Below are 27590 nucleotides of genomic sequence, written 5' to 3'. Positions count from 1 at the left end.
ACTTGGGTGATAGAACTACACAAATACACACACATATTGTTAACTCCTACATATTGCTCAACCCTATACACACACACACACACACATCCTTTACAAAAAAGAGTGAGATATGGGGAGAGGGAGAGAGATATAGAAGAAGCTCTAAAAGTTATAGTATTATGAAGGGACAATCTACTACACAAATCCATTTGTATAGTACAGAGTCCCTTGTTGAATAGTATAGTTTGGGGAATGTACCATAGTACATTATAATTAACTAAACTTTTTGATATTTAGTATGGTATAATTAGCATAGTATAGTATACTTTGATCCTAATGTCGATTTTTCTTTTTTGTAGGATGATTTTTTTTGCAAATTTAAACAAGATTCTCCAAACTAAATAATTGGTTTCAAGTCCTTTCAAATGATGAAGCCCTATTACATCAAGAAATTGGACAAGAGAAAAAAATTTTGTTGTGTTCAGCATGAGCGCATGGACTTATTAAGCTCAATAGTAGTAAACTCCATCAGGTGTTATGAAGAGGACTTGCATGGTCTCTCTTGTGACTGTCATTTCCTAATTTGTCAATTAACAAGGAGGATATGTGCACTATGAGGAGTAAAACATATCCTTTAGCTATAGGATTGTGGACATTACCTGTGTGCCCAAAGGTTGATGATGGAGAATGGCATTAGTTGTATTGCCTCTTAGGGAAATGTGCAAATTTCCCTAAACCCCTCACAAGAATTGGTGACTTTGGAGGTTGTGGCAGTGAGATGGAAGACATTTGATTACATGACAAAGAAAACAAAGAAAAGTGGTCCGAGGAAAAGAATCAAATTGACACATAAAGAGATTTGGCCACCAGAAATCATTGAGGAATTTGATTCACACTTGGATACATTAATGGCCCACACTATTAAAAGTTATTGACAACACAATCATGGTAGATTTTTCCAAAAACAATACATTCAGGGTCCAAAACAAGATTCAATATATGCATTGGGACAATGATCAATGCACCATATTTGTGCATATAAGTTATTGGAAGGAGAATGAGTAAAGTAAAAAGCAATGCTTTTTAATATATCTGATGACAAGGTCCATGACACCTTAGTTGTGCAACATTGTATTCCACTACATGATAGATGGATGCGTGGAAAAGATATGCAAGTGAAAAGGCATTGGACTTGGTCTAACAGTGTCGCTTCCCAATCATGTAAGAACTTTGTATAATTTTTTTAAGCTTTTTCATTTAGGTGGAAAAGATAAAATACATAATAATTATCCCACAAAATGAAAGGTTGATGAGCAAATAATATCTAAATAAATAAAGAGTTGTGGGAATAAATAATAAGTAAATGATAAATGGTTTTATTTATAGGAAATTATGCATATGCAAGGCTTTTAAGGCCTGACAAGATTCTATGAGGGAACTCATAGGGGGGGTGGACTCCTTAGCTCAAGGTGAGGTGGCCCTAATGATGTTGAAAGATCCTAGGATCTTATGATGCAAGTGCACTCAAGTGTATTTTGGCCTTGGTTATTTTGTCAACCTCTAATCACCCCTTACCCCTAGTAGAAGCAAGTGTGATTTTCCATTGCACTTTAGCTTGGAATCTCCAAAAATACTATTCACCTTCACACCACATAGTTCACTTAGGTAACTTGAGCTTGTTCCCACCTTCACAAAGCCTATAGATCACCTCGTCGCCCAAGATATGAACCCGCCTTCTTAGCAATAAAGAATGCCACCTTGGGGAAGAGTCACCCTATTCCTAACACTCGTGCCCATGCATCTGGTGAATATGGTATGTACAAACTTCCATGTCCTTGTGCCAAAGGTAGATAATTGTGAAAATACATCCTCGGAGAACCTAGTTTGTGCCAAAACAGAGTTTCAAAAATCCCTGCCACATACTAGCCCAACCCCTAGCTTTGGAGGCATTTATGCTTCCAAAGCATCATCGTGTTCGAAAATATCTCCAATGGGAAAATAAAACTCCTCAAGATCCGGTACTTCCATTGATTCTTTCTTAGCTGCAAGCTTGCTTCAGCAAAGGAGATTGACTGTTGATTCCATGCTCATTCTCTGAAAATAGGGCTTCAACCTCCATCCATTCACCCTTGTTTTATGCAACTTCCCTGAGAGTTCTTGGAGTTGATAGCTTCCATTCTTGTACTTGTGGTAAATGATGAAAGGCCCCTCCCATCTAGTGATAAAGGCCCCTCCCATCTAGTGATAAACTTTGCATCATACCTGTTGTCCAGATGTCGTAAAACCAATGACCCTTCATTGAGCTCCTTATCCTTCAGAAGCTTGTTGAACTTGCCTTTTCTCTTGGTAGCTTGACGGATGTAGTGATCCATTGCCTCTTCTCTAGTAGCTTCTAGCTTGACAGATGTAGTGATCCATTGCCTCTTCTCTAGTAGCTTCTAGCTTGTGTAGATCCATCAATCGGTTTGTCCACCACTCCTGCAGTTCCTGACCTTTCTTGTAAGTGGGTATCTCCACTTCAATCGGCAAAAGCGCTTCCTGTCCCATAAACTAGATGAAAAGGAGTGAACTGTGTTGAAACTTTGAATAATGTGCAGTAAGCCCATAAAGCAGTACTTAGATGTTTATCCCAATCCTTCGGTTTCTCTTTTACCTGCTTTGAAATGATTTTTACCAAGATTCCATTCACCTTTTCCACCAGCCCATTGCATTGAGGGTAGTATGGACTAGAGTGCCTGTGCTTCACTTTAAGCCTCTGCAAACAAATCTGTAAGGACATCACTTCGTAAACCCGGCCCATGATCTGAAACAATTTCCAATGGGGTGCCAAATCTGCAACAAATGCTTTCGAAAACAAACTTCCCAACACCGTTAGCCGTGATCCTTCTAGTACTAACTGCTTCAGCCCAACGGGTCATATAATCAACGGCTAAAATAATGAATACTTTTCCTGTGCTAGTGCGGGGAAGTGGGCCAATTGCATCTATCCCCCACTTCTCAAAGGGACCATATGAAAAGATCGGCATCCTAGGCTCGTATGTCAGTCTCTTATCCCCAGCTTTCTGACAAGCTTCACAACTCTTGCACCAGTGTTGAACATCCCTATGTAGGCTAGGCCAAGTGTATCCGGCTAGCAAAATTCTCTTACTAGTTCTTTCTTGTGCAAAATGCCCTCCACACACTCCCTCGTGAACAAGAGTGAAGAATGCGGACAATTTCCTCTTTGCTAGGCACTCTCCTTAAAATAAAATCATTCCCTTTGTGATACAAGTCGTCACCCACAAGTTGGTAAGGTATTACCTTGGCCACCAATCGATGTTTTTGGACCCTATCCAAATGTTGCGGGCACTCCTCGGTGAGCAGGAAGTGTCTAATGTCTTGCAGTTCTTCGGCTCCTTGCATCTTAGGTTCCTGAAATTTTATGCTTCCCAAAATACCTTCATCTCCTTCTTGATTTGCTAATGAATCTTCTTCTTTGTTAAGCTCCCTTGGGACGTGTTGGATTTGCACAGTTTCGAATTTCTCCATTAATTGCTTCACCTATTTAAGCCAACCTATTAGATTCTCACTTTTGCAAGACCATATGCCCCTGATTTGTTTTATGATGAGGAGAGCATCTCCCTTCACCATCAACCTCTTGATATCTTGATTTATGCACACCTCCAGACCCATCTTTAGTGCAGCATACTCTGCTTCATTGTTGGAGTGCACATCCTCCAGCTTTCTTCCCTCTTTTAGGACCACCTTCTCGTCGGGGTTGAGAATGAGTACTCCTCCTCCTGCAAACCCTGTCTTCTTCCTGTAAGCATCATCAAAAAACAATGTGAAAGCATCTTGCAGTGGTGTAGGTGCACTTTCCTCTACTTCCTTATGGCTATCTCCTGGAGTGATCTTCTTTTCTAGATGTCTATAAGTCAGAATGTCTGCTAAGCTTGCCCTAATGCTTTCTTCTATAGCAAAACTGTAATCAAACTCTTGTAGTTCCAAAACCCACTTAGCAATCCTAGGGGACAAGTGCATGTGCTGAATCACAAATGGAAAACAATGCTCTACAGTCAAAACTATGAAAGGTCTAATCAAGAGGTACGGCCTAAATTTCCAAACAGCAAATATTAGAGAAAACATCATTTGTTCCACATTAGTATAACCCTTTTTCGGGCTTCCCTTAACTTTGCTGGCAAAGTACACTGGCCGCATAAAGCATGTCACCTCATCCTTTTGCATAAGTACTGCCCCAAAGGCATCGGCGGACCCTACACTAGGGCACACATAGAAGGTCTGGTCCCACCGCGGAGGTGAGAAGAGAGATGGCCCAAGTTGTGTGTGCATGTGTGTGTGTGTTTAGACATTTAAAAACACACACAGTGTCTCAAAAAAATTAAGTATTCTAAAAATTTAGAGCACAATATAATTAAACCACTTAAGATTTTAAGAGGCTCTCCTTTTTACACAATGTATATAAGTAGTCAACTTTTGTTTAATATATGAATACATAACGAATATCTCTACCAATAACTCTATATACATAAATTAAAGTTTTAAGTTTTTTTTTTTAATCACCAAAGTTAGCCCAATGGTTTGGGTGGTTGTGCGGGTAGTGGTGTGTGTGAGATCTCTTATAATCTTCCCCTACCACCAAAGAACCCCAAGACCACACACTCAACAAGAAAAGGGGCACCACCTAGTTATTAGTGTGAACTAGGACACAAAAGATCTTTCCTTGTAGCCAATCAATACAAGCTAACCATAGGCATCAATCAAAAGGCACACACGCCATCAACAAACACTCATAAACATATGATATTGTGTGTGGAGGATAGTAGCATAACACAAATAGATGCACAAACTTGGAGAAGAACTTAGAGAGACGATATAAGCTTGATTATGTTGTCGCTATGCACATGGTCTTAGAGAGACAATATAAGCTTGATTTTGTTGTCGCTATGCACATGGTCTTAAGGTTACGGGAGCCCTCTCACCATACAACCCTCTTACCATGGATTGAAAGGCAACAAATCAAAAGTAGGTTCTCAAGCCGCCAAGCATAAAATCACTCCACAAAATACAAGGATCGAATTTACCTTAAATCAAATAATGGACCGCTTGCTAAATCAACTTTGGAGATGTAGGAGTCCAAGACTTTGTACACAATTGCACCCAAATTACTAATCTTATTTATGCAACAAGAGCAAGATACAATTGTGATAAGGGAGTATGGCCTCACTCAAGTCCTCACAATGACATAACTAGCTTCAAGCTTCTCTATGCAACAAAGGTATCGATGTATAGAGAGAGCTCACAAGTTCACTATCTCCTTACACACTAGAGTTGGGAGTGGTGTACAATGTGTGCGATTCCCCCAATTAGGATTAAGCCTAATCAATTTTATTATGAGAAATCATAGATTATGAATTTTTTATTTTGAAATGAGAGTGGGCCTCTTCTTATCCTTTGAGTCACATGGATGTGGGCTCAAGGTGAGAGAATTAAATTGAAGGTGAGAGAAGAGTGTGATGTAGAGGTTTGAGCAAATAACTTGTAGTAATGCCTACTCAAAAAGTAGTAGACTGGGTGCTTATTTGCACATGTAAGTGTTAGTAGTTAGTAATCACTATAAAAGGTTAGTAGTACAATAAATGTACAAATGGGTGAGAAGGGCTGAGAGGTTGAGTGAGAGGAGTAAAGATTTGGAAAGATCCTTTGTGTGGTTGAAAGCTCAAAGAAGCTTGGACTCACCCATGTGTAGATCTTTAAGTTAACCCCGCCAGTCTCCTTCTTGCATTTAATGCTACAAAAGTTGATTGAGGTGAAGAACATGGGAGTTTTTGTAGATGAAAATCCCATATTTACAGAGGTTAATATGATACATTCATGCTGAATTTATGTATTTTTTGGAGATTGGGAAAATAATTTAGTAATATGGGAGTAGGGAGAGATGGAGATGAGGTATGGGTGTAGAGTAGATATGAGAGCAAATAGAGATGGAAAGAGAGAGCAAAGGTGAAGAGGGTGAGAGAGGACATGAAGTTTGCAGGTTTGATGGAGTGAGAAAGGAATGAGTAAGTGTGTAGGTGATGAATGTGTAAAGGGAGTTGAGAATAGAGTAGGTGTACCTTGTCAAAAAGTGGGCAGAGTGGGGTTCAATAAAAAATTCATATCTCACCTCCATTAGCTTAAAAAATTATCAAAACATTTGAGCTTATTCCTGAGCTCACGAGCTAGCTTTTGTCTTTTGATGACCAGTCCAAATTCGGAGTGGAGGTGGGCGCAAAAAAATCAGCAAAATCATGTATTTTCTGCATTTTTTTCAAAGTCTTTGTGTGGGTCCCCATTGGTGGAATTTCTTGATAGCTCCAAGAGTGAGCCCCCAATACATCATATCTTGACCTTAGAGACTCAAGTGTATGTGGACACTTGCATGGAGGAGATTTTTTTTATTTTATAAAAGATTTACATAATAAGAAAAAAAACAAGCTAGTACTTTAACTAGTCAACATATCATGATAATATGGTCATTGATAGGAAGATAAAATAAACAAAAAGATCTAATTGTGAATAAAAATACTAAAATAAAATATACAAAAATAATTAATATATAAAAAACTATTTAATAAAAATATTAAAATAAAATATATAAAAAATATTTAATAGTAAAAAAATATATACAAAAATACTAAACTATGAAAGTCAAAAGGGAGAGAGACCCTCATTATTTTAGGGTAGATGAGAGAATAAAAGATGTAATAGTCTAAGAGAAAAAGTCACTTAGGTAGTAGATTTTTTTTGGCTTTTTACACGGTGTGGGTAAAAATGTGAGGGCATAGGATTTACTTATGCATGGTGAAGTTGAAGTATATGTACAATGATGGTCCAAAAGTATTATGAAGAAAAAATAATAATAAATAATAAATAATAAATAAATAAATAATAATAATAATAATATACTTAGGTTTTGTAATACACACACCTGATGAAGTATTTACATAATTAGAGAAAATAGAGACCCCTATATTTAGGCCCTTATATGAAATGAAATATTTACACAAAATGGGCCGTAATAATTTTATTTATTTTTGATAAGTAGCTAGCAAAAACTTTTTTTTTCAATAATATAAAAATATATAGAAGATATGGGTAAAGTCCCCAATGCACACACGCCTATTTACACTAGTGAAAAGGTATTTATGACAAAGAGTTTATGTGATTTTCCTTGGCCGAGGTAGCTCCCTGTGTGGTAATGTGGATAGTCAAAAAAACGGCTATCAGCGGAGCAGCACTCAAAAAACGGCAAATGCAAGCTAATGGGATCACCGGGTGTCCAAATGACAAACCTTTTGAGCCGGGGTGTAAGCATAAGATCTTAGAAGTTTAGTTATGTACAAACATCACATGCATTAGTCGGTCGGGTCGGGGGGTATAAGGTGCACATCCTTCCCGGGCCTTTGTATATGCACTACCAAGCTATTCATAGCACACAACAATCATCAAGTATGTTCTAGCAACTAATAGAACATATATATGCATGTGCATGTAGGTTTAAGAAACCCTAGGATCATGATTTAGGTAGAATCATATCATGGGGAAAAGAATGTAAAACTAAGCATAGAATAATCAAAATGAAGCACTTTGCTAAAAAGAGAGCAGAGAACATAAAGGCAAAAAGATGTTGTGGGATCTTCTATGGTGGCTCAAGACCTGAAGCCACATACAAAAGAAGACACTACGGTGCCAAAAGGAGCTGAGAGATATTAATATGAGGACAATGTTATTGTGGTAAAGAGTACCGAAACATAGAATACAAGAAGCACCACTGCTTCATCTACTATGATTGAAAGAGAAAAACAAGCAAGAACGGAAGAAAACATGCTAGAGCCTCCTCAAGAAGAAAGACATGAGAAGGGCATTGCTCCTCTCATTTTTGATCCAATCCCAGAGGTAGTGCAAGAAAAAGGTCTACCTACACAACTAGACACTCTATAGAAAGGAAAAGAAGTAGAAAATACTAGTGGAGATGAGCCAATGGTAGAGCCACAACAATAAGAAGAAAACCGTCAAATGGTACAAACATCAGCAGAAGCTGAAAGAAAACAACCAATTGAGTACAAATTTGTACAAAGGACAATCAGGTACAAAATCAACATGTCATGTTGAAGCAAGATAGGGCTGGTACTAGCATCTCAACTACATTTGTTTGGATCTAAAGGGATGGGGAACACATTTACATTCCCATCAAATATGTAAGGGAAATTGCAAACTATGCGGAACAATAAGAAAAAGAGGTGGGAGATGCCAAAGAGGAGCCTATAAAAGCCATGGAGCCTACGATGCAACATCCTAATGAAGATGAAGTGAGCAAGGAACAACCAGAAAAAGAGGCCACAAATAGTGGTGTTGAGGAAGAAGACAAAGCTCTGGAAGAACCACCTCAACACACAGAGGAGCAAAAAGCCAACATGGGAAGTGAAGTAGATACGGCTATTTAAGAAGAGGGGATGAGAAGACAAGTGGGGTCCCTAGAAGACACAATTGAGGTTGATATGCCTACAAGGGAACTAGGGACAAGTACAAAAAAAGAAATTGGAAATGATCCTATACTCCTCCCTACAAAAAGGATTTTTGAAGATTTATAAAAGCACTCATGAACATAGTAGTAGCAAGGCATGCTGAGAAGTTTCAATCATTGCATGGAGTCTTACAATAGCAGCAAGAAGTATTTGCAAACCAAGCAGAATATATTAAAGAGTATGAAGAAAATGAACAACTTTTCATCCACATAGTAAAAGAAAAAGAGGTTGAGATCACACAAAAGGTGACCAACCTAGAAGAACATTAAATTGAAGTGAACACAAAACTTAACAAGGCAAATGCGGATTTATGGGTGGAGAAAGAAGTTAGATTCTATGGATGGTAGTTGGGACTAGCTATACTGTATTAGCTGGTGCAGAAGTGTTAAGAGAACCTAGTTGGGATTGGCTATGTAGTAATGCTTCTTTTTCTTTCAATTAACCCTTTGTTTTATCTAGCTCTACCCTTCCAACAATATTATTCTTTGTAATTTTTCCATCTCTTGCACCTTTGAAGATCTTTGATAAGATCCTAGTTTGCATTTGGCTGGCAGCATTATCCTTGCAAATTGGATTAGCCAAAAACTTTCTTAAGGTCGATTTTGCTTGATCTAACCTTTCATTGAAAATCTTTTATGCAAGCTGTAGGTTTTGCACTTGCTTGTTTTTCATTTGTGAGTTGTAGGGTAAGCCTTTTGTAATTTCATGAGCTTCTTTCTCCACCCATAAATCCACATTTGCCTTGTTAAGTTTTGTGTTCACTTCAATTAAATGTTCTTCTAGGCTGATCAACACCTTTTTTGTGATCTCAACCTCTTTTTCTTTTAGTGTGAGGATGAATAGTTGTTCATTTTCTTCATACTCTTTAATTTATTCTACTTAGTTCGCAACTACTTTTTCTTACTGCTATTATAAGACTTCATGCAATGATTGAAACTCCTTAGCATGCCTTGCTACTACCTTCATGAGTGCTTTTATAAATCTTCAAAAATCCTTTTTGTAGGGAGGAGTATAGGATCACTTCCAATTTCTTTTTCTATGCTTGTCCCTAGTTCCCTTGTAGGCATATCAACCTCAATTGTGTCTTCTGGGGACACTACTTGTCTTCTCATCTCCTCTTTGAAGAGTAGTTAGTGGATGCAAGCAGCATAGAAGAGAAGGCAAGGCCAAGCACTTTGGTAGATCCTATGGGGGAGGCAATGGACTTTACTTTGTTTGGACACACAATCCAAGATCCCCAAATGGTTTGGATGAAGAAAAGGAGCTAGGACGAAGAATTCAGGTGTAGGCTGATGAAATTGTCAAGAATGCATGTAGTGGGAGAAGAGGATCTTGCACTCTGCAAGCCTCACGATGCTGGAAATGGATGGAGCTAGAAGAGAATTCCATATGCCAATGCTTCCATATCCATTGCTCAAGTATAATGTTCTCCTCATGAAGAAGAAATACCTGCCTGAATGCCCCACTAATGAGCTTGGAGGATACAAGGGGATCTCCATGGTAGACTAGGAAGTTTCAACTATAATGCTCAATCAACTAGCCTAGCAAAAGAGATAGTTAGAGACAAGGCCCCGAAATAGAATCCACTACCTCTTAGCCTTGTAGGAAATAAGGATAGACCCCAACTTTTGTCTCATCAAAATACAAAGGATTTGGGATACATTTGAGCGGCTGCAAAAGACAAGAGATACGTGGCTGAAGTACCCTGAACTACCACCACCACCAAAGGAAGACAAGAAATAGAGAAGTACATGTTATAAACACTAAATGGAGTTATAAAGCTTTTTAGAGTTGTCCTAGATCTCAACTGTTGTATGATGGTAAAGATTGAAAAAATGATTGTAATGATGATAGGAGAATTCAACAAAACGGAAAAGATTGGGCACCTCTAGATGATGAAGGAATAGATGCGTTGTTGTGCTGGAACTTGCAATTGGCCCCATCACACAAGTTTCTCATGCACTATGAATTTGAGGAGGCTTTTTATATAGGTTTTTTTGAAGTGCAAACAATATCTTATCTTATCTACTACAACAAACAATATCTTATCATATCTTAGTCAATAGCCTCAAAGTAGATTTGTAGTGTTTATGAGATAATGGAGGCAGAGGCACAATTGAAGGATGTCGTCCAATCACTTGAAATTCAAGAACACATCCACAGATTCAACATAGCTTTATGGCATTCAATCCTAAGCCAATTTTGATGTTGCCCATGGATGCCCACCAAATAGGTGGGGGAGGGTGTTGCGGGCTATGGGCAGCTACTATGGGAGTGGAAGAAATAAAGAAGAGCAAAAATTATTTTGAATTTTTTTCTTATTCTCATGGGAATTTAATTTTTTAAGCCAAAAGCTTATTCCACACCCACCCCTATAAAACTATGCAATCCCTGTAATAAAAGGGGCCAAGGGCTTCCAACTTGTAAGAGATTTGAAGCCACAACCTAGAGAGAAGCATAAAAGAAAAATTCTTTTAATTTTTGGGGGGTCTTTTGATAATTTCACTTGTGAATCTTGGATAAGGTGAGAGTTGCAATTACATAGCCTTTTATGTAAGATTCTATTGAGCTCTAAGAGCTTTTATTGTATCACCATTGCATCTTGAATCGAATGTGAGTATTCTTTGCAAGCTTGCTTATTGATTCATGTCCAATTTGTTTGATTTTTGTCTCTGCTACTAAAACTTTTTGATTAGAGAGCCTAGTTGCATGATTTAGTGCTTAAATTGATGTTTATTTACATGCAAATGTGCTTAGGAAGTGTTTCCTCATGTTCCTAATGTGATTGCAAGGTGATTTCAAGCCATGAAACTCTATGTTTTTGCCCTGTCAAGCCTAGAATCACGATTCTGAACTTGCATTGTTTTGCGATCTAAGTGCTTGGTGTTGTTCCCTAATGTCTTGAGAATATTCTTAAGCAAGTACATGGGAAGGAGAAGGTATGGACAAAAATCCTACAACCAACCAAGCCAGCCTTCTTCCCACCAGACCTATGAAAGACAAAGAATGATGAATGTGCAACAAAAGTAGGAGTCAAATACGTGGTCATGCAAGACATTGGCCATAGCAGAGGGAGCAAAATGGTTGCTACAAACCTTTGTTGATTCTGATGCATTGATGCTTTTGGGTAGAAAGCTTATAAGCATGGACACTCTAGCTGGTAGAAAAAGTGTTTGGCCTCAGAACTGTTCTTGCACTTTTCAAGAAAAATCTAGAGCTCTTCGCTAGGCACTTATCTATTCTCTGTCTCTATTGCATCAAGTTCTTTGTCTTGTGAACATTTTGCACAAGTCGTCTTTTCTTACATGGTATCAGAGCTTAGGCTCTAGACAAAGCTTGTTGGCAAGTGGCTCTTTAGTAGCATATTTGGACAAACGGCTCAACCGACATCTAGATTCAGTCGTCTCCTCTTGGAAAATCAACTCTTAACTGATTAGCATACGTGATTAAGTTCAGAGGTCTATATTTGAGTGTATATACTAGTTAGTGAATGGCTTTTGGAGTTTATGAAAGGGCAAGAGTGCGAATTCGCATCCTTTTAGCCAATCTATTTGGGTTGATACTTACCAATGAGGATGTTGATACTTTATGGGTGAGAGAGTGCTATCCATAGCAAGATACAATATAAAACAATGTCCAGGGACAAGCTGAATGCAAGTGGTATTTGAATAAGGAGCTTCTGAGATGGAGCAAGAGGATTATTGGAAGAAAAGGATGACTCAAAGTGGCAAGGCGAGAAAAAAGGAAGCATGCATGAATGTGTACATGAACAGGTCTCATGAATGTGTATGTGCATCAGTGTTCGAAAAAAACCGGGGTTTAGTGTAATTTGCACCTGCAACTTTTGAAAATTACCTTCAAATTTTTAACTTGAAGGTACAAAAACCTGCAAAATTTGGGAAATTTTAGAAGGAAAACCTCCAAAATTTGAGAAATTCTTCAATTAATAATTTCCCAAATTTCTAATGAAGGTTTTTAACTTTTTGGCAAAATTATTTTTTTCGAACACTGATGTGCATTGGTCTTATATGCTTGGGTGACCTCTTAGGTGGGAGCTAGCCACAGGCTAGAAAGTCACATCTCTTTTCAAGTATGTATGCCCCGCATGTGGCAGATGTTCTTAGCTGCTCCTATGTGGCGGCATGCTTTTAGGATGCAAGCTGAGTTAACTCCATCAGGAACTAGGCCCTCTTTCATTCAATTGAAATATTTTACTGCTTCCTTACCATGCCTATGCTTGGTATATCTTGCTATTAATGCAGTCCAGGAGACCATATTTTGAATTGGAAGCTGAACAAACACTCGTTGCTCCATGTTTCTATAGAGCTAGCTGTCCATGTTTCTCTTATGTTGATCTCAGACCTCTTCTTCTTCTTCTCTCTCTCTCTCTCTCTCTCAAGACTCCACTCCTATTCTCACTCCAGCCCCCACACTGTACACCCCATCATTTCATTAATACAAGCAGGCTCCTGTTCATAATATATACATATCTGGAGTCTCCTTTGACTCATTCGATACAGGCTCTTCTCAGCCAACACAGGTTATACACCTTCCCAAAACGGAACCGCCTTACCTTGTCTGAGTTCTCTGCTACTTACCTCTGCTCCTTGCCGATAATCCCGATCCCAAGGGTGCTCTCCATTGGGTAGCCCCTAGCTGTCAGCCAAGGTGGGCTGAGAGGAATTAGACCATAAAGCTCTGCATTGGGAGGGGGAAGCTCTGTAGCAGGTTCACCAACGTTTGTGCACCTGATTTGGGGGAAATAGCAAAATCGAGCCCGTCGCGGCGCAGAAATCGTACAATTAATGTGATAGGCCTCAATGCCCTGACTAAGCTCCAACTTTTCTGAAGAAAGCTTGGTGAGATATGGGCTGTATCATGCGGTGGAGACCCTCCAATTCGGGTATGTGCAGAAAAAATAGCTCCTAGAATCCTCTTAGGGGCAGCTTGAGCACTTCGAGGGGCAAGTGTGGCTGAGAGGAATTAGACTATAAAGCTCTGCATTGGGAGGGGGAAGCTCTGCACAGTAGGTTCACCAGTGTTTGTGCGCCTGATTTGGGGGAAGTGGTCCGTCGACGCAAAAAAACGTACAATTAATGTGATAGGCCTCAATGCCCTGACTAAGCTCCAACTTTTCTGAAGAAAGCTTGGTGGGCTGTATCATGCGGTGGAGACCCAGAAAAAATGGCTCCTAGAATAGCTCCCACAAAAAAGAGGGAATATGTTGACTTTTACAAAGTGAAAAATAAGGCTAATTTAATCTAGAAGAACGTGAAATGATTTATTTTAGTGAATTTCTAAGCTAATGAAAGGCTAACAAGGCTAAGGATACAGATAAGCTCTGATACCAGTTGAAAGGAATTTACGACATAGACCTAATATGCGGAAGCTAAGCTATGGTGGGTGTGGAAGTGTTGCATTCATTGTAAATGATATGTATGCAATGATAGAGAGAGTGTAAACAAAAGAAAGCTTCTATTGCATTACTTCTTCACTCTTGCTCTTGCAAATGAACTACAAGAGAGCCTCTTATATAGGCTTGGGAGAGAGCTTCTGCTTACATCATTGATGACTGCATTAGTCAAGATACATTGTATCTAGACATTGGCTAACTAGGAGAGGCTTCTCACATGGGAGAAAGTCTAGCTCATTCCCAACAATTTGAAAGCAAGTGTCTTGCCTTAGAGCCCCCCATGCAAATCTTGTTGGGGTTTTCTTGCATTGAATTTGGATTCTTGTGGTCTTCTATAAGGGTCACAGCTCCTGCGTGGAGCCCTATTGTGGATAGAATTTCATCAAGAGCTTGAATAGATTCTTCTCACGCCACTTAGTTGGCTCCATGTTCCATGCATAGTTCACATGAAGCATCAACAGCTTATCCAAAATTCTAAGACGTGCATGCAAGGAGCAAACGTGCACCCAACAGAGAGGAATGCTGAGAATGGGGTTCCAATTGTTGTCCTCCCTTTCATGACAAGGTGGGTTGGATGTGTCACAGTTTAATATGCAAGACCAAACAAAGATAAATTAGACTTTGCTAAGCCTTGTGTGCAATTCCTAACTGATGTACATTTCAACCATTATGAAATGCCAATGCAGAAATGCTATGAATGGTTGTCATATGGGAGTAAAGATCTCATCAAAATCAATGCCCTATTCTTGAGCATAACCCTTTGCAACAAGTCTTGCCTCTTATAGCGATCAACTTTACTATCAAGCTTTCATTTTTCAACTTGAAAATCTACTTACATCCAATGGCCTTTTTACCAATAGGAAAATTGCATAAAGGCTATGTACCATTCTTCATGATAGCATCATATTCAATTTGTATTATAGCCAACCAATTTTCTAAATTTTGTGCCTCATCAAATGATAGAGGTTCTTCTTCATCACACATAGTAGACATAGCCAAAGCATAACAATCTGATGCATAAGAGTGACTAGGGTTTGAGAGAGTCCTTATTAGTTAGACTACAAAGAATGGTGTCCGGTTGCCCACTTACTTAGGGCTAGCACAATGGTCTTTATGACCACCCCAACAACCCCCCACTTAAAGGCCAATGTGCCCTTAAGTAATGGGGTGCATATATATATATCTACATATACATACAAAAATGGTAGAAATGATTGTCTACCGAATGCTCATCAAAGTCAAACCGCTATGAAGGAAGCCCTTTTGTAAGAAGATCTATAGGGTTTTCACTAATGTGAACCTTAGCAAGCTGCATCCACTTATCTTCCAACACCTCATGAATGAAGTGAAACTTCATAGCCACATGCTTTGTCTTCACATGAAGCACTGGATTCTTTACTAGTAGTTGTATAGCACTTTGACTATCACAATGTAGCACTGGCATCTCAATGCTTATGCCCAAGTCTCCCACTAGATGAGCAAGCCATAAAGCTTCCTTGCAAGCCTTTGATGCTGCAACATACTCAGTGCAAAAGTAGACATGGTAAAGCAATCTTGTAATCAAGATCGCCATGAGACTATACCTCTAGAATGTGTAGCCTAATGTGGACCTTCTTTTGTCCAAATCTCTTGCATAATCTATATTTGTGTAACCACTTACACATGGTCCTTGACTTCCAAAGCAAATGCACATGTCCTTTGTACCATTCAAATATCTCATGACCCCTTTCACCACCATTGACTCCCAATGTTTCTTGCTAGGGTTTGACATGTATATCTGCTAAAACCACTCATGTTGCAAAAGCAATGTCTGGACATATGATGGCAATCATAGCATACATCAAACTCCCAACAGTAGATGAATAAGGCACCTTTGCCATTTCAACCTTCTCCTCATTAGACTTTCACCAATCATTCTGACTTAGTTTCACATATGAAGGCAATGGGGTACTCAATGCATTGCCCCTCTCCATATTGAAAGGCTTGAGCACCTTGGAGATGTACTCAGCCTGAGAAAAATAAAGCAATTTCTTAGCTTTGTCTCATAGAATGCACATACCAAGTATCATACCAAGTATGTGACTTGCCTTACCTAAGCCTTTCATGTCAAAATGTGCATGTGGTTTTGACTTCAAGGCTTAATTTCATCATTGTTCTTCCCAGCAATTAGCATATCATCCACATAAAGGATTAAGATTAGCAAACTACCTTTCTGAGCTTGCTTTGTATAGAGACAGTGAGATTAGTGTCACTCCTTTTGTAAACCTGAGAAAACAATAATGAGTGGAACTTATGATACCACTCCCTTGGTGCCTATTTCAAACCATAAAGGCTCTTCTTTAACTTGCACACTAACTTTTCATTGCTCTTCTCAACAAATCCTTCTGGCTGTTGCATATAGATATCTTCATGAAGGTCACCATGCAAGAATATTGTCTTAACATCCATTTGGATAAGTTCCATGTCCCCTCTCTGGCAACCAACCCAAGAACACACCGCAGAGTAGTCATCTTGACAAACAACTAGAGAAAAGATCTCATCAAAGTCAATACCCTACTGTTGCTTAAAGCCTTTAGCAACAAGTCTTGCATTGTACTTTAGCTTTCCATCATTAGGTGTAACCTGCATCTTGTAGACCCATTTGCATGGTAAGGCCTGCTTATCCTTAGGCAACTTCACAAAATCCTTGGTCTCATTCTTAAGCATTGAGTACATTTCCGATTGCATAGCTCTCTCCCACTTCTTTCTATCATCCATTTGCATGGCCTCTTTATAGATAGTAGGAGGGCTCTTCGCAATCTGTCAACATGACATAGTCAAGAGACGGAACATAATGATCAGGAGGATGTGAAACATGTGTAGACCTCCTTAACACAGGCTGAGCCTAAACTACCTATTGTTTAACTCCATCACCTTGCACTTCAGTAGGTACATTAGGGATTGCTTCTTGTTCATTTTGACTAGCATGCTCCCTGTCATGCACACGTTCATCCTCTTGAAAGGTAACCCTTCTTATCTCCATTGTAGATGTGTAGGCATTTTATGCATCTTTTCTTCATTGAAATACATCATTGTGCTGCAAACAGCTTTCCTAGCTTTTGGGTCCCATAAGCGATAGCCCATCTCGCCAGAATAACCATAGCCAAGAAAAATATATTTCTTTGACTTTGGAGCTAACTTGTCTTGAAATTCCTTGGGAATGTGGCAATATGCCTCACAGCCAAAAACTCTAAGATGCTTATAAGAAAATGGCTTTCCCGACCAAAGATCTTCACCAACCTTCTCATCGATGGCCTTGTTAAGAGACCTATTAATGAGGTGAATAGCAATAGATACTGCCTCTGCCCCAAAATCCATTTAATTTAGGCAATTCTGCATTGGATAGCATGCAATGCATCTTCTCTTGGAAAGTACGGTTCATCCTCTCAGCAATGCCATTTTGTGGAGGAGTGTATGTGGCAGTCAATTCCCTCTTGATTCCTTTTGACTAAAATGCCTTACAGACATATTCCCCCACCATTGTCAGTTCTCAGATACTTTCTCCACAAGGGTGACAAACTTCTAAAACACTATCAAAACATCATCCTTTTTCTTTAAAGGATACACCCACACCTTGTGTGAGAAGTCATCTATGAACATGACAAAGTATGATGTACCACCCAAAGATAAAGTAGGCATAGGCCCACATAAATCACTATGAACGAGTTCTAGTGGCTCACTCTTATATGTGGTGAACATTTTTTTGTACCATATAAACAATGCTCACACATAGAAAAGTCAAAAAAATTGAAGCGAGGAAAATAACGAAAATGAGATAGTACTTTTGTTCCTTTTTGAAACATATGACCCAATTGGTGATGCCACAAACAGATGTTTGCCAGCTTCTCGATCACACAAATTACATGATTTTTAATAGATGACAAATGAAGTGTGTACAAAGTACCACACTTTGGCCCATGAGCTATAATAAGAGAACCCTTGGAGATCTTCCAAGAGTGATCACCAAATTGGCAATGATAGCTTTTTGTCAACTGTGGCACATGTCTGACATCCTTAAATATGAAAGAGGATCCATTCTAAAACTTTAGATGCATATTGTGCCAACTCTTGCAATCTGACATGTATAGTCATTACACCAAGACGGATGCATCCTTTCCTTGATGCATCATATGTGATAAACCACTCCCGATGTGGGGTAACATGAAAGGAAGCACTTGAATCAATGATCCAATCATTGAACACATATGAATCCATGGCAACAAGTTGTGCAACATCTGCACATGAGGTGAATAGGAATTCTCCATCCTCATCATCAACACGTATAGAATTCACTTCCTCAATCTTCACACTAGAGCCTGTCTCCTTTTTGCCTTCGTCCTGCTTCTTTTTCTTTCCTTTGTCGTTTTTCCATTTGTTGCAAACCTTATTCTTGTGGCAGTAATAGCATTCTATATTCTTTGCACGACCATAGGATTTGCTACAAGACCGATTTCTCTCTGTAGACTTTCCCCTTGCATGGGATATCCCCCTCACCATGAGGGCATTGGAACCCTTGGCTACTTCCATGTTCTTTCTATTTACTTCCTTTGTTAGCAAATTGCCTTCAACATTTGCACTAGTAAGACCATCAAATAGGGGTAAAATTACTAAGAGCTATCTAAAAAGTGTCTTAGCTCTCTGGTAATGTGACCAACAAGAACATAGCTTTAACAAAATCATTAGAGGTAATGCTTTGATGCTTGTTGGCTTTACTTTACAAGTTCTATCTAGGCTAGGCTTAAGATTTGGGTTTAAGATTGGTGTGCTTAATTATTTGGTTGGATGGGCCCTCTTATGCTACCCTAGAGAATGTGCCTTCCTCCTTATTTTTGTACCTTATTTCCCTTAGTTGTTCCCTTAATTATCTTGTGGACTCATCGTACACAGGGGCACCATTGTCTAGTTCCCTCATATACTACTATGGCTTCCTCACAAGCAATTGTGGAGTTGGCTGATTTTCCAAATAGATTGCGACCTAGTAGATTGGGTGCCCCTTCTCTACAACCACCAATATACTATAGTTTTTGGCTATTCCATGTAGGCATCAATTAGAGAAGGCAAGTTTGAAGATTGGACATGTGATAGGCTCGGTTCCACATCTCGGACAAGGGTCCGTAAACCAAAGGGTGCTCAAACCGTTATGCCGGGAGCGGGGCACGGCCTAGGCGCTAAGGCATAGACGGGGTTCAGGGGTCAAGAGGGAACCAAGTGCTGGGTTGAATGTGTTTGCATGCTCAAAGAACGAGTTCGGGATCAATGGATCAAAGGGCGGCCGGACGGGTGAGTGTGGACGCGGGCTAGGGTTTTAGTATAAAACCCAACGAGGACACTTAGGGCTCATCATAACTTCTTGTGCGATTGGAGCCGCTGAGCTACCTTCTCCTCCAAGGCGTGGCTATGGCGCCCTTGGAGACGTGCGCATGACGCATGCGTGATATCTAGTCTTTTATAGACAGTGGCTTTGAGATGTAAGTCCCAAAACATGTCTACATACTTTTGAATAGACTCATTGGGAGCCATCTTCAAGCTTCGCCAGGCAGTGAATACTTTGTCTTCAGCATTGGTAGCTAAGAATTGCTTCATGATGGCAATTCTCATAGCTTTCCAAGTCTTAGGGGCTTCTCCATTTGAGCGTAAGCTCGCCCACCATTGACGTGCCGACTTTTGGAAATGCATGGAGACATGACGTAGCTTAGAGGACTCACTGAAGCCCTCATCTCCAAAGGCAGCGTCAAATTGTTGTATGAAAGCTAAGACTTTTTCAGTGGCCCCAAAAGCACCATCACAAGTTAAGAAGGTAATATTCTTACCTCCTTCTTTGAACTTCTTGAGCTTATTGGATCGTTTCCAAGCAGCATGGCTCCTTCTATGTATTCTATTTCGTAGCTCACCAATGCAGCTAGAGGAATGGCCAGTGCTTTCATCCGAAGATGATGGAGATGAAGAGGAAAGAAAAGAGGGTGACCTCTTCTTTCTTTTCTTTTGTCTCCTAGCCTTTTCTTCTCGATGAGAAGAAGGAGACCTTCTTCTTTTTGGAGGAGTGGGAGACTTCTTTGATCGGCGTCGTCTTGGAGCTACTTCTTCATCATCGCTGCTGGGAGAAGAAGTATCACTCCTATCCTCCACCAAAGCTTCATTTCGTCGCACATTCTCTTGCCTCACTTGGGAGTCTTCATTGCCTCTTTGCTCATGAGGTAGAGAATGGCCTAATTCTCTCTCCACCATAGGGATTTCTCTTTTTGGAGGTCTCACCAAGGAGCCCTCTCAGAAATTCCCTCTTTTTGGAAAAGAGAACTCATGTTGTTGGCTGCAATTTGAGCTTGCAACTCAGCATGAAGAGTGGGATTGCTCATCACCTCCTTAAACCTGCTCAAAAGATAGCCAGCAAATTGTTTACCATCATCAATGGCACCATCTTGTGCCAAATTAAAACCACTATCATTCATTTGCCTCTCTTGATTACTATGAGACATTGTGTACACAGTTTTCTAGTGTGTGTGCAGCTTAGCTTAACTAAGACTCTTAAAGCACTTCCTTCTCTAAATCTCTCGTAGGACCTCTCTTCTTAAACAAGAAGAGAATAGCCTCAAGCTCTGATACCAATGTCAGAGGCTAGCATTTATTCCTTTTATTTACAGCGCATTTTATGTGATAGAAGAGAGAAGAGAACTCCCTAATCACAAAACTAGAGGACTCAATTCCATTGGTGGAATTGAGTCCATCTTGGACTAAAAGGTGCCCACTTTTAACATTTCTTGCCCATGAGCCCCCTTTGGACGCCGCCCCAAAGCCGGAATTTTGTCGTTTTAGGTCCTTCGAGGCCCCATTTTTGCTCCGTAAAATCCGGATAGGATCTTAGAAAAATCTTCCATGTACTTTTGAAGTGGGATTCACCTTTTGGCACTTCTGTTGCCTTGAATCCACTTTCATACATGTCACTTTGTCCATCCATGCATACTTTTATGAGCTTTTTCCCCATCTCAAGTAGTCATTTCTAGAGAGAGAAAAACTTGATAAACCTTCTTTGGTGTAAACTTTGTACAATCCTTTGGAGGCATAATGAAGCATGCTATCAAGCCTTTGTGCTTCATTGGAATCCTTACAGAGATTCCCCTTTTCATAGATTATACCTTCATTGTGTCCTCTTCATTTTGACTAAGATATAATCATTAACATATAATCCCCAACTCTTTTTCCTGGCATCTTCCCCTCTTAAATGGCCAGTTTAAGAAAAGGAAAATCATTTAGGAAAGTCAGAAAATTATGACAGTGTGTGTGTATGTGTGTGTATGTGTGTGTGTGTGAGAGAGAGAGAGAGAGAGATCTTTAACAAAGTATGAGTATGTTATTATGACAATAGTTAGGACACCTTTGCAAACTTGAAACTTGTATTTAAAAGGCTCTTTTAATAAATATTTTACACACAAAAGGGTACTATTTAAAGGACGTGTTTATAGGTTGAATATGAAAAGGTGTTGCGAAGTGGAAAAGATGATTTACAAGCTTAATTGCGGGAACCTACTAAGCTGCGGGGAGTAGTTTTTAAAGCTAAATGCCTAACTGCATGGGAGAGTCGGCACCCGAGGTCTAACGCAGGTTTGCCCTCTCTCTCTCTCTCTCTCTCTCTCTCTCTCTCATACACACACGCGTGACACGCACACACACACACATACACAGTACTATGCTTTATCCTCGTGCGCACACACACATTTACTCTCTCCCTCTCCCTCTCCTGAGTTTCCTCTCTCTCTCTCTCTCTCACGAGTCACACACACATACACACAGTATTATTCTTTATCCTTGCACGCACAGTACGTGCGTTTACTCCCTTCCTCTCTGAATCTGTTCATGGAAGTGGGATTTGACACGTTCTGTACTCAAGTCTTACCTCCCGTTGCGTTTTGTGCTCAAATCTCACCTAGTAGACACGCACACAGCTCTTTCTCATGGGTGCATGCATAAAGTCTCCCTCTCTCCCTCTCTCTCTCTCTCACACACACACACGCACACGCACATACACATATAATCCCACGATTTATCCTTGCACACACACATGCATATTACTATGCTTTATCCTTGCAGAGAAATCATGGACGATGAAGGGATGCTGAATTCAGAACAGAATGTTAGGCTTTGCCATTTTTGTGTGATGGAAGAAGAAATGTGCGGCTTGGATGATGTAGATTTGCCACATCCAGATAAAGAAACATGCATATTCGAGCAAGATGAAGATTCACAGTTGGAGTTGGAGTGGGATCATGGTGAGGAGGAGGAGAAAGCTTGCTCAGATAGGATGTCAAATGCAGCAAATAAAAGCCACAGGTTCAACAGAGTCTATGATGTGGACTCTATCATCGAAAAGGCCTATGTTCCTAAAGAGTATAAGCCAGTTCGTGGGAGTCCATCTGCCCGTGTCAAGAAGAATCCCTTCATTTTGTCTAATGCAATTCACGACACCAAAAGAATCAGAATGACTTTTGAAGACAAAGCAGAAAATACTTTCAAGATGGTCTATGGGACTGCATTTGCTGTATCTCCAAAATTAGCATGCTCTGCCAGGCATTGCTTTTGCAAGGATGGAGTCAATCTGGTAAAGATTGACATAAGCGAAGGGGGTGTGTGTGTGTGTGTGCGTCACGCGTGTGTGTGTGTATGAGAGAGGGGGGAGAGAGAGAGAGAGAGAGAGGGCAAACCTGCGTTCCTTCTTCTCATCGAGAAGAAAAGGCTAGGAGACAAAAGAAAAGAAAGAAGAGGTCACCCTCTTTTCTTTCCTCTTCATCTCCATCATCTTCGGATGAAAGCAGTGGCCATTCCTCTAGCTCCATTGGTGAGCTATGAAATAGAATACATAGAAGGAGCCGTGCTGCTTGGAAACGATCCAATAAGCTCAAGAAGTTCAAAGAAGGAGGTAAGAATATTACCTTCTTAACTTATGATGGTGCTTTTGGGGCCATTGAAAAAGTCTTAGCTTTAATATAACAATTTGACGCTGCCTTTGGAGATGAGGGCTTCACTGAGTCCTCTAAGCTACGTCATGTCTCCATGCATTTCCAAAAGTCGGCACGTCAATGGTGGGCGAGCTTACGCTCAAATGGAGAAGCCCCTAAGACTTGGAAAGCTATGAGAATTGCCATCATGAAGCAATTCTTAGCTACCAATGCTGAAGACAAAGTATTCACTGCCTGGCGAAGCTTGAAGATGGCTCCCAATGAGTCTATTCAAAAGTATGTAGACATGTTTTAGGACTTACATCTCAAAGCCACTATCTATAAAAGAATAGATGTCACACATGCGTCATGCGCGCGTCTCCGAGGGCGCCATAGCCATGCCTTGGAGGAGAAGGTAGCTCGGCGGCTCCAATCGCACAAGAAGTTATGAGCCCTAAGTGTCCTCGTTGGGTTTTATACTAAAACCCTAGCCCGCGTCCACACTCACCTGTCCGGCCGTCCTTTGATCCATTGATCCCGGACTCGTACTTTGAGCATGCAAACACCTTCGGCCCAGCACTTGGCTCCCTCTTGACCCCTGAACCCCGTCTATGCCTTAGCACCTAGGCCGTGCCCTGCTCCCGGCATAACCGTTTGAGCACCCTTTGGTTTACGGACCCTTGTCCGAGATGTGGAACCGTGTCCATAGGACCGTTATCCTGACATTACTCCCCCCTTTTGGAAGAGTTTTCGTCTGCAAAAACAAAAGTAGAAAAATGCTTCTTTAGCGTAGTAATGTTTTCTCAGGTGGATCCTTCATCAGGTCTATCCTTCCACTTGACGAGTGATGTCGAGTACGTAAATCATGGTAGTCCAATATGCTTTCAGGTTCATGGGGCTGAACTGGAGATTCGGTGTACTCAACCAAGACTCCAACGACATTGTCATCATTGTGAAGACGTTTTCTCAAACGGCTTACATGAAACACAGGATGAACCTTCGAGGTTGCTGTTCTGCTGGAAGCTCAAGTTGGTAAGCAACAGGGCCAACCTTCTTTAGAATCTTAAATGGACCACAAAACCGGGGCGATAACTTCGGTACTGGTCCAGTTTTTAAACTTTACGAATTCTCAGGAACTCGAAGAAAAACTAGTTGCCCTTCCTCAAAGGTAATTGGTCTTCGATGAGTATCCGCATACTTCTTGTAACGGTCTTGAGCTTGTCGAACATTTTGATGAGCTATCCGTAACATACCCATGTGATCTTGAAGAAAATCCTTCACCTGTTGAATTTTCTCATTGGCTAACCCCACCGAAATAGGTGACCTAAGTTGGAAGCCATACATAAGTATGAACGGACTAAAACCAGTAGTCACATGCTTAGCGCTGTTGTAGGCAAACTCTAAAATGGGCAAATAGTCTTCCCAATTAGATTGTCGTTTGCTGACATATGCTCGTAGCATATCCTCAAGTACTTGATTTACTCACTCGATCTGGCCATCAGTCTCTGAGGGTGATCAGCACGTACTAAGATTGAGCATTTTATCCAACCTTTTGAATACAGCTCTCCAAAAATGGCTATCAAATTTTCGATTGCGATCGCTTATTATGTTGGCTGGCAACCCATAGAGCCGATAAACATTATCCACGAACAGCCGTGCTAATTCGGGAGTCTTAACCGTGGTTTTTTGTGGGAATAAATCGACACATCTTGGTAAGCCGATCAACCACCACCCAAATGGCATCATGTCCACGATTAGTAGTCGTCGGTAGTCCAACAATGAAATCCATAGAGATGCTCTCCCACTTTCCATTAGGGATCTCTAAAGGATGTAAAAGCCCACCTGCCTTCAGGCGCTCAGCTTTATTAACTTGACACTTCTGGCAATGCGTAAGTATTCCTGGACATCATGATGCATTTTCGGCCAGTAAAAGGGCCTGAAGGGGATGGAGCAGGCAACGAAGAATGATTCTGGGTCGTCTCTAAAGACATTTGTGAGGAGCCGCTACCATGAAGTGTGCCTCTATGCACCCCCCTGAAGGTGGATGCAGCAGGTGGCAAAGGATGATCAAAATGGACCCTCTAAAGCCATTTGTGAGGAGCTCTACCTAGATTCTCTATGCGCTGCCCCTCTCATGAGCGACTCTCTTTGTCGAAGAATCTCAAGGAGGAATAGCTGCTGACATTTCTGATCAATAAAATCCATCCCTCTATCAGGAGGTCCAAAGCTCTCCCTGAATAAGCAGAGGAGTCTCCCTCGGATCTCGTAATATACTGGGTAGTGTATGTAATGCTCCACTGTCTCTCTGGCTCCAATTAGTGGCTGCTATGTAAGGATTCTCTACAGTCCATATCTACCTATCTCAATCCTTACTTGTTGGTGAGAGGATGTACGTATTTGACCTATGGTGCATTTGAGACCATATCACGTGGGTATGCATATATCTCGGGCCAATGATGAATCTCTCTCGGATCTCATAATATACTGGTGGGTAGCGACATATATATTAATGCTCCGCTATCTTTGGCTCCAAGTAGCATATACGTTGTTCTCTGTAAGGATGCGGAATCAATCCTTAGTTGGTGGTGAGACGATGTACATATCTCACCTATGGCGCATTTGAGACCATGAGACACGTGGGTATGTATATATTATCTCGGGCAAATGATGAATCCATCCTCTATGAGTCGAGGAAGGTGGTCTCTATAGAAATTCATCTTTGTCCTCATCTTTGTCCCCATCCAATCAAGGGGTGAAATCCATGCTCTCTCCATGTCCGGCCAGGTGATATCATATGTAACAATCCTTCTCTTTTTGGCCTGCTGAAGGATGCATTTGTTTGTTTGCGCATTTTCTTAGGCAAAAGAGCGCTAAGGAGCACTAAGATTGGAGGACCTTCTCTTGGTTGCCACAATATTGTTTTATTTCTTGTATTCAACTTTCCTTTCTTTGCTTTTTCACGTTGAAATCTCTCCCGAGAGAGAGAGAGAGAGAGAGAGAGAGCTTCTTTTTTCCTTTTTGATTTTATTTTTTTCTTTCTTTTATTTAATATTTTTTTCTTTTTCTTCTTCTTTTCAATTACACTAAAGACAGGCCATCTTAAATTTTTAACTAGTTTATTTATTTATAAGAAGAACATAGCACATTATATTACCAAGGCTCCAAGCATGAAGAAAGTGCTCACATCTCATCTCACAAGCTCTGGAAGAAAGGGTCAAAAGGTAATCGCACCCTCCACAAAGAGTGTGGATAATCTCTTCCCAAACCTTAGCAAGAACATGCTGATAAGAGGAGTCATAACTTGCTGCTAGCACAAACCTACATCAAGCCCTTTAGATGCACATAACATGCTCTGGAAGAAAGGGTCAAAAGGTAATCCCACCCTCCACAAAGAGTGTGGATAATCTCTTTCCAAACCTTAGCAAGAACATGCTGATAAGAGGAGTCGTAACTTGCTGCTAGCACAAACCTACATCAAGCCCTTTAGATGCACATAACATGCTCAAACTTGTGATGCAGGTAGAAGACACTCTTCCCTTACAAGGATTTGTCATTTAGATGCAAAATGACTTCAAAAACTTATTCTATTAGTGTGAAATCTTCAAACTTTGAAACAATTTCATAGGCACACCAAACAGGCTAAATGGCATATGTTTGCATATTTGGGATCTAATGATGTTGTTCTAGAGGCTTGGTGCCTTGGGGTCTGAAAAAGTGCAAATCTGACACAAATGATTTCATGACTGGAGCAATCAATTAAAGAGCTAACTTGATAGAAGTGATCTCCTATGCTAACACAACCCTCCGTTGAGAGCATTTCCCATTTGGACACAAGGGAATGGCTAAAACCATTGGGAGGTAGTCAAGGAAATCTATGCCACTAAGGTTTTCCAAAATGATTCTATTAAGGAAGTGTATTGAGATGACCTAAAGACCTATTTTGAGACCACCAAGCACTATGACACATGTGGTAGTGGAGCATTTAGAAGGGTCTTCTAATTGAGTTAGAGATAAATGGGCTAATGAGTTAAGGACCTTAGATTGGCGAGAAATAAGGTCATTGACCTAGAAAAGCTAGCGCTTGTTTAAAGATGTCTCAGTCCTTGGAATAACTTGCTAAGATAATACCACATACCACATAGAAGCACTACATATGAGAACTTTTAGTAGGGTAGGGCTAGAACCATTAGAGAGAACAAAACCAAGAGAACCAACTTTCCCATCCACAATCCCACCCCTACATGGGAGAGACTTTGGACCAAGATCAAAGACCATTAGAGAGTCATGAGGAGAAGACAGAGCTAGGACAAGAGCCCATGCATCTATCAAAGATCCCCCTAGACCGGTAGAACATAAAGCAAAGGTAGAAGAGAGAAAGAGAGGGGACAACAATCCCTCAAAACAAAGCAAAATAGGACTCGAAGGAGAGAGATAGAGATACCAACCTTCATATACTCCCATTGTGTATAGACTATTTGGTTGAGAGAGAGAGAGAGAGAGAGAGAGAGAGAGAGAGAGAGAGAGAGAGATGGTATTTCTTGTGCTGCGATGTCGGTGAGAGACTATCTCTGTATGGTTTAAGAAGTAATGTGATTGTGCAAGAGGGATTATTAGGATGGTTGCAGGTTGTTATATGCAAGAAGGAAGGAAGGAAGGAAGGAAGGGGAG

At 40.4% G+C, this 27590-nt stretch overlaps 1 protein-coding gene and 1 pseudogene across 2 annotated transcripts in view; one reads left to right on the top strand and one right to left on the bottom strand.

Moving 5' to 3' along the window:
* Positions 1–27590, bottom strand: part of LOC147638058 (putative anthocyanidin reductase) — a 258444-nt pseudogene that overhangs the window by 95473 nt on the left and 135381 nt on the right. The gene's annotated exons all lie outside the window — the stretch shown is intronic.
* LOC147638065 (uncharacterized) lies at positions 21560–24074 on the top strand. The gene is made up of 6 exons (XM_086796435.1): positions 21560–21591; positions 22078–22610; positions 22800–22903; positions 23053–23219; positions 23811–23954; positions 24056–24074. Exons 2-6 carry the CDS (start codon positions 22085–22087, stop codon positions 24072–24074), a joined length of 960 nt encoding a protein of 319 aa, XP_086652561.1. The 5' UTR covers positions 21560–21591; positions 22078–22084.

This window comes from Cibotium barometz, chromosome 5 (assembly GCF_041138505.1).
Source record: "Cibotium barometz isolate CiBa-2024 chromosome 5, ASM4113850v1, whole genome shotgun sequence".
Classification (NCBI taxonomy): Eukaryota; Viridiplantae; Streptophyta; class Polypodiopsida; order Cyatheales; family Cibotiaceae; genus Cibotium; species Cibotium barometz.
Note: the sequence above shows the minus strand (reverse complement) of the source record. Positions and strands in the feature narration are given on the sequence as shown.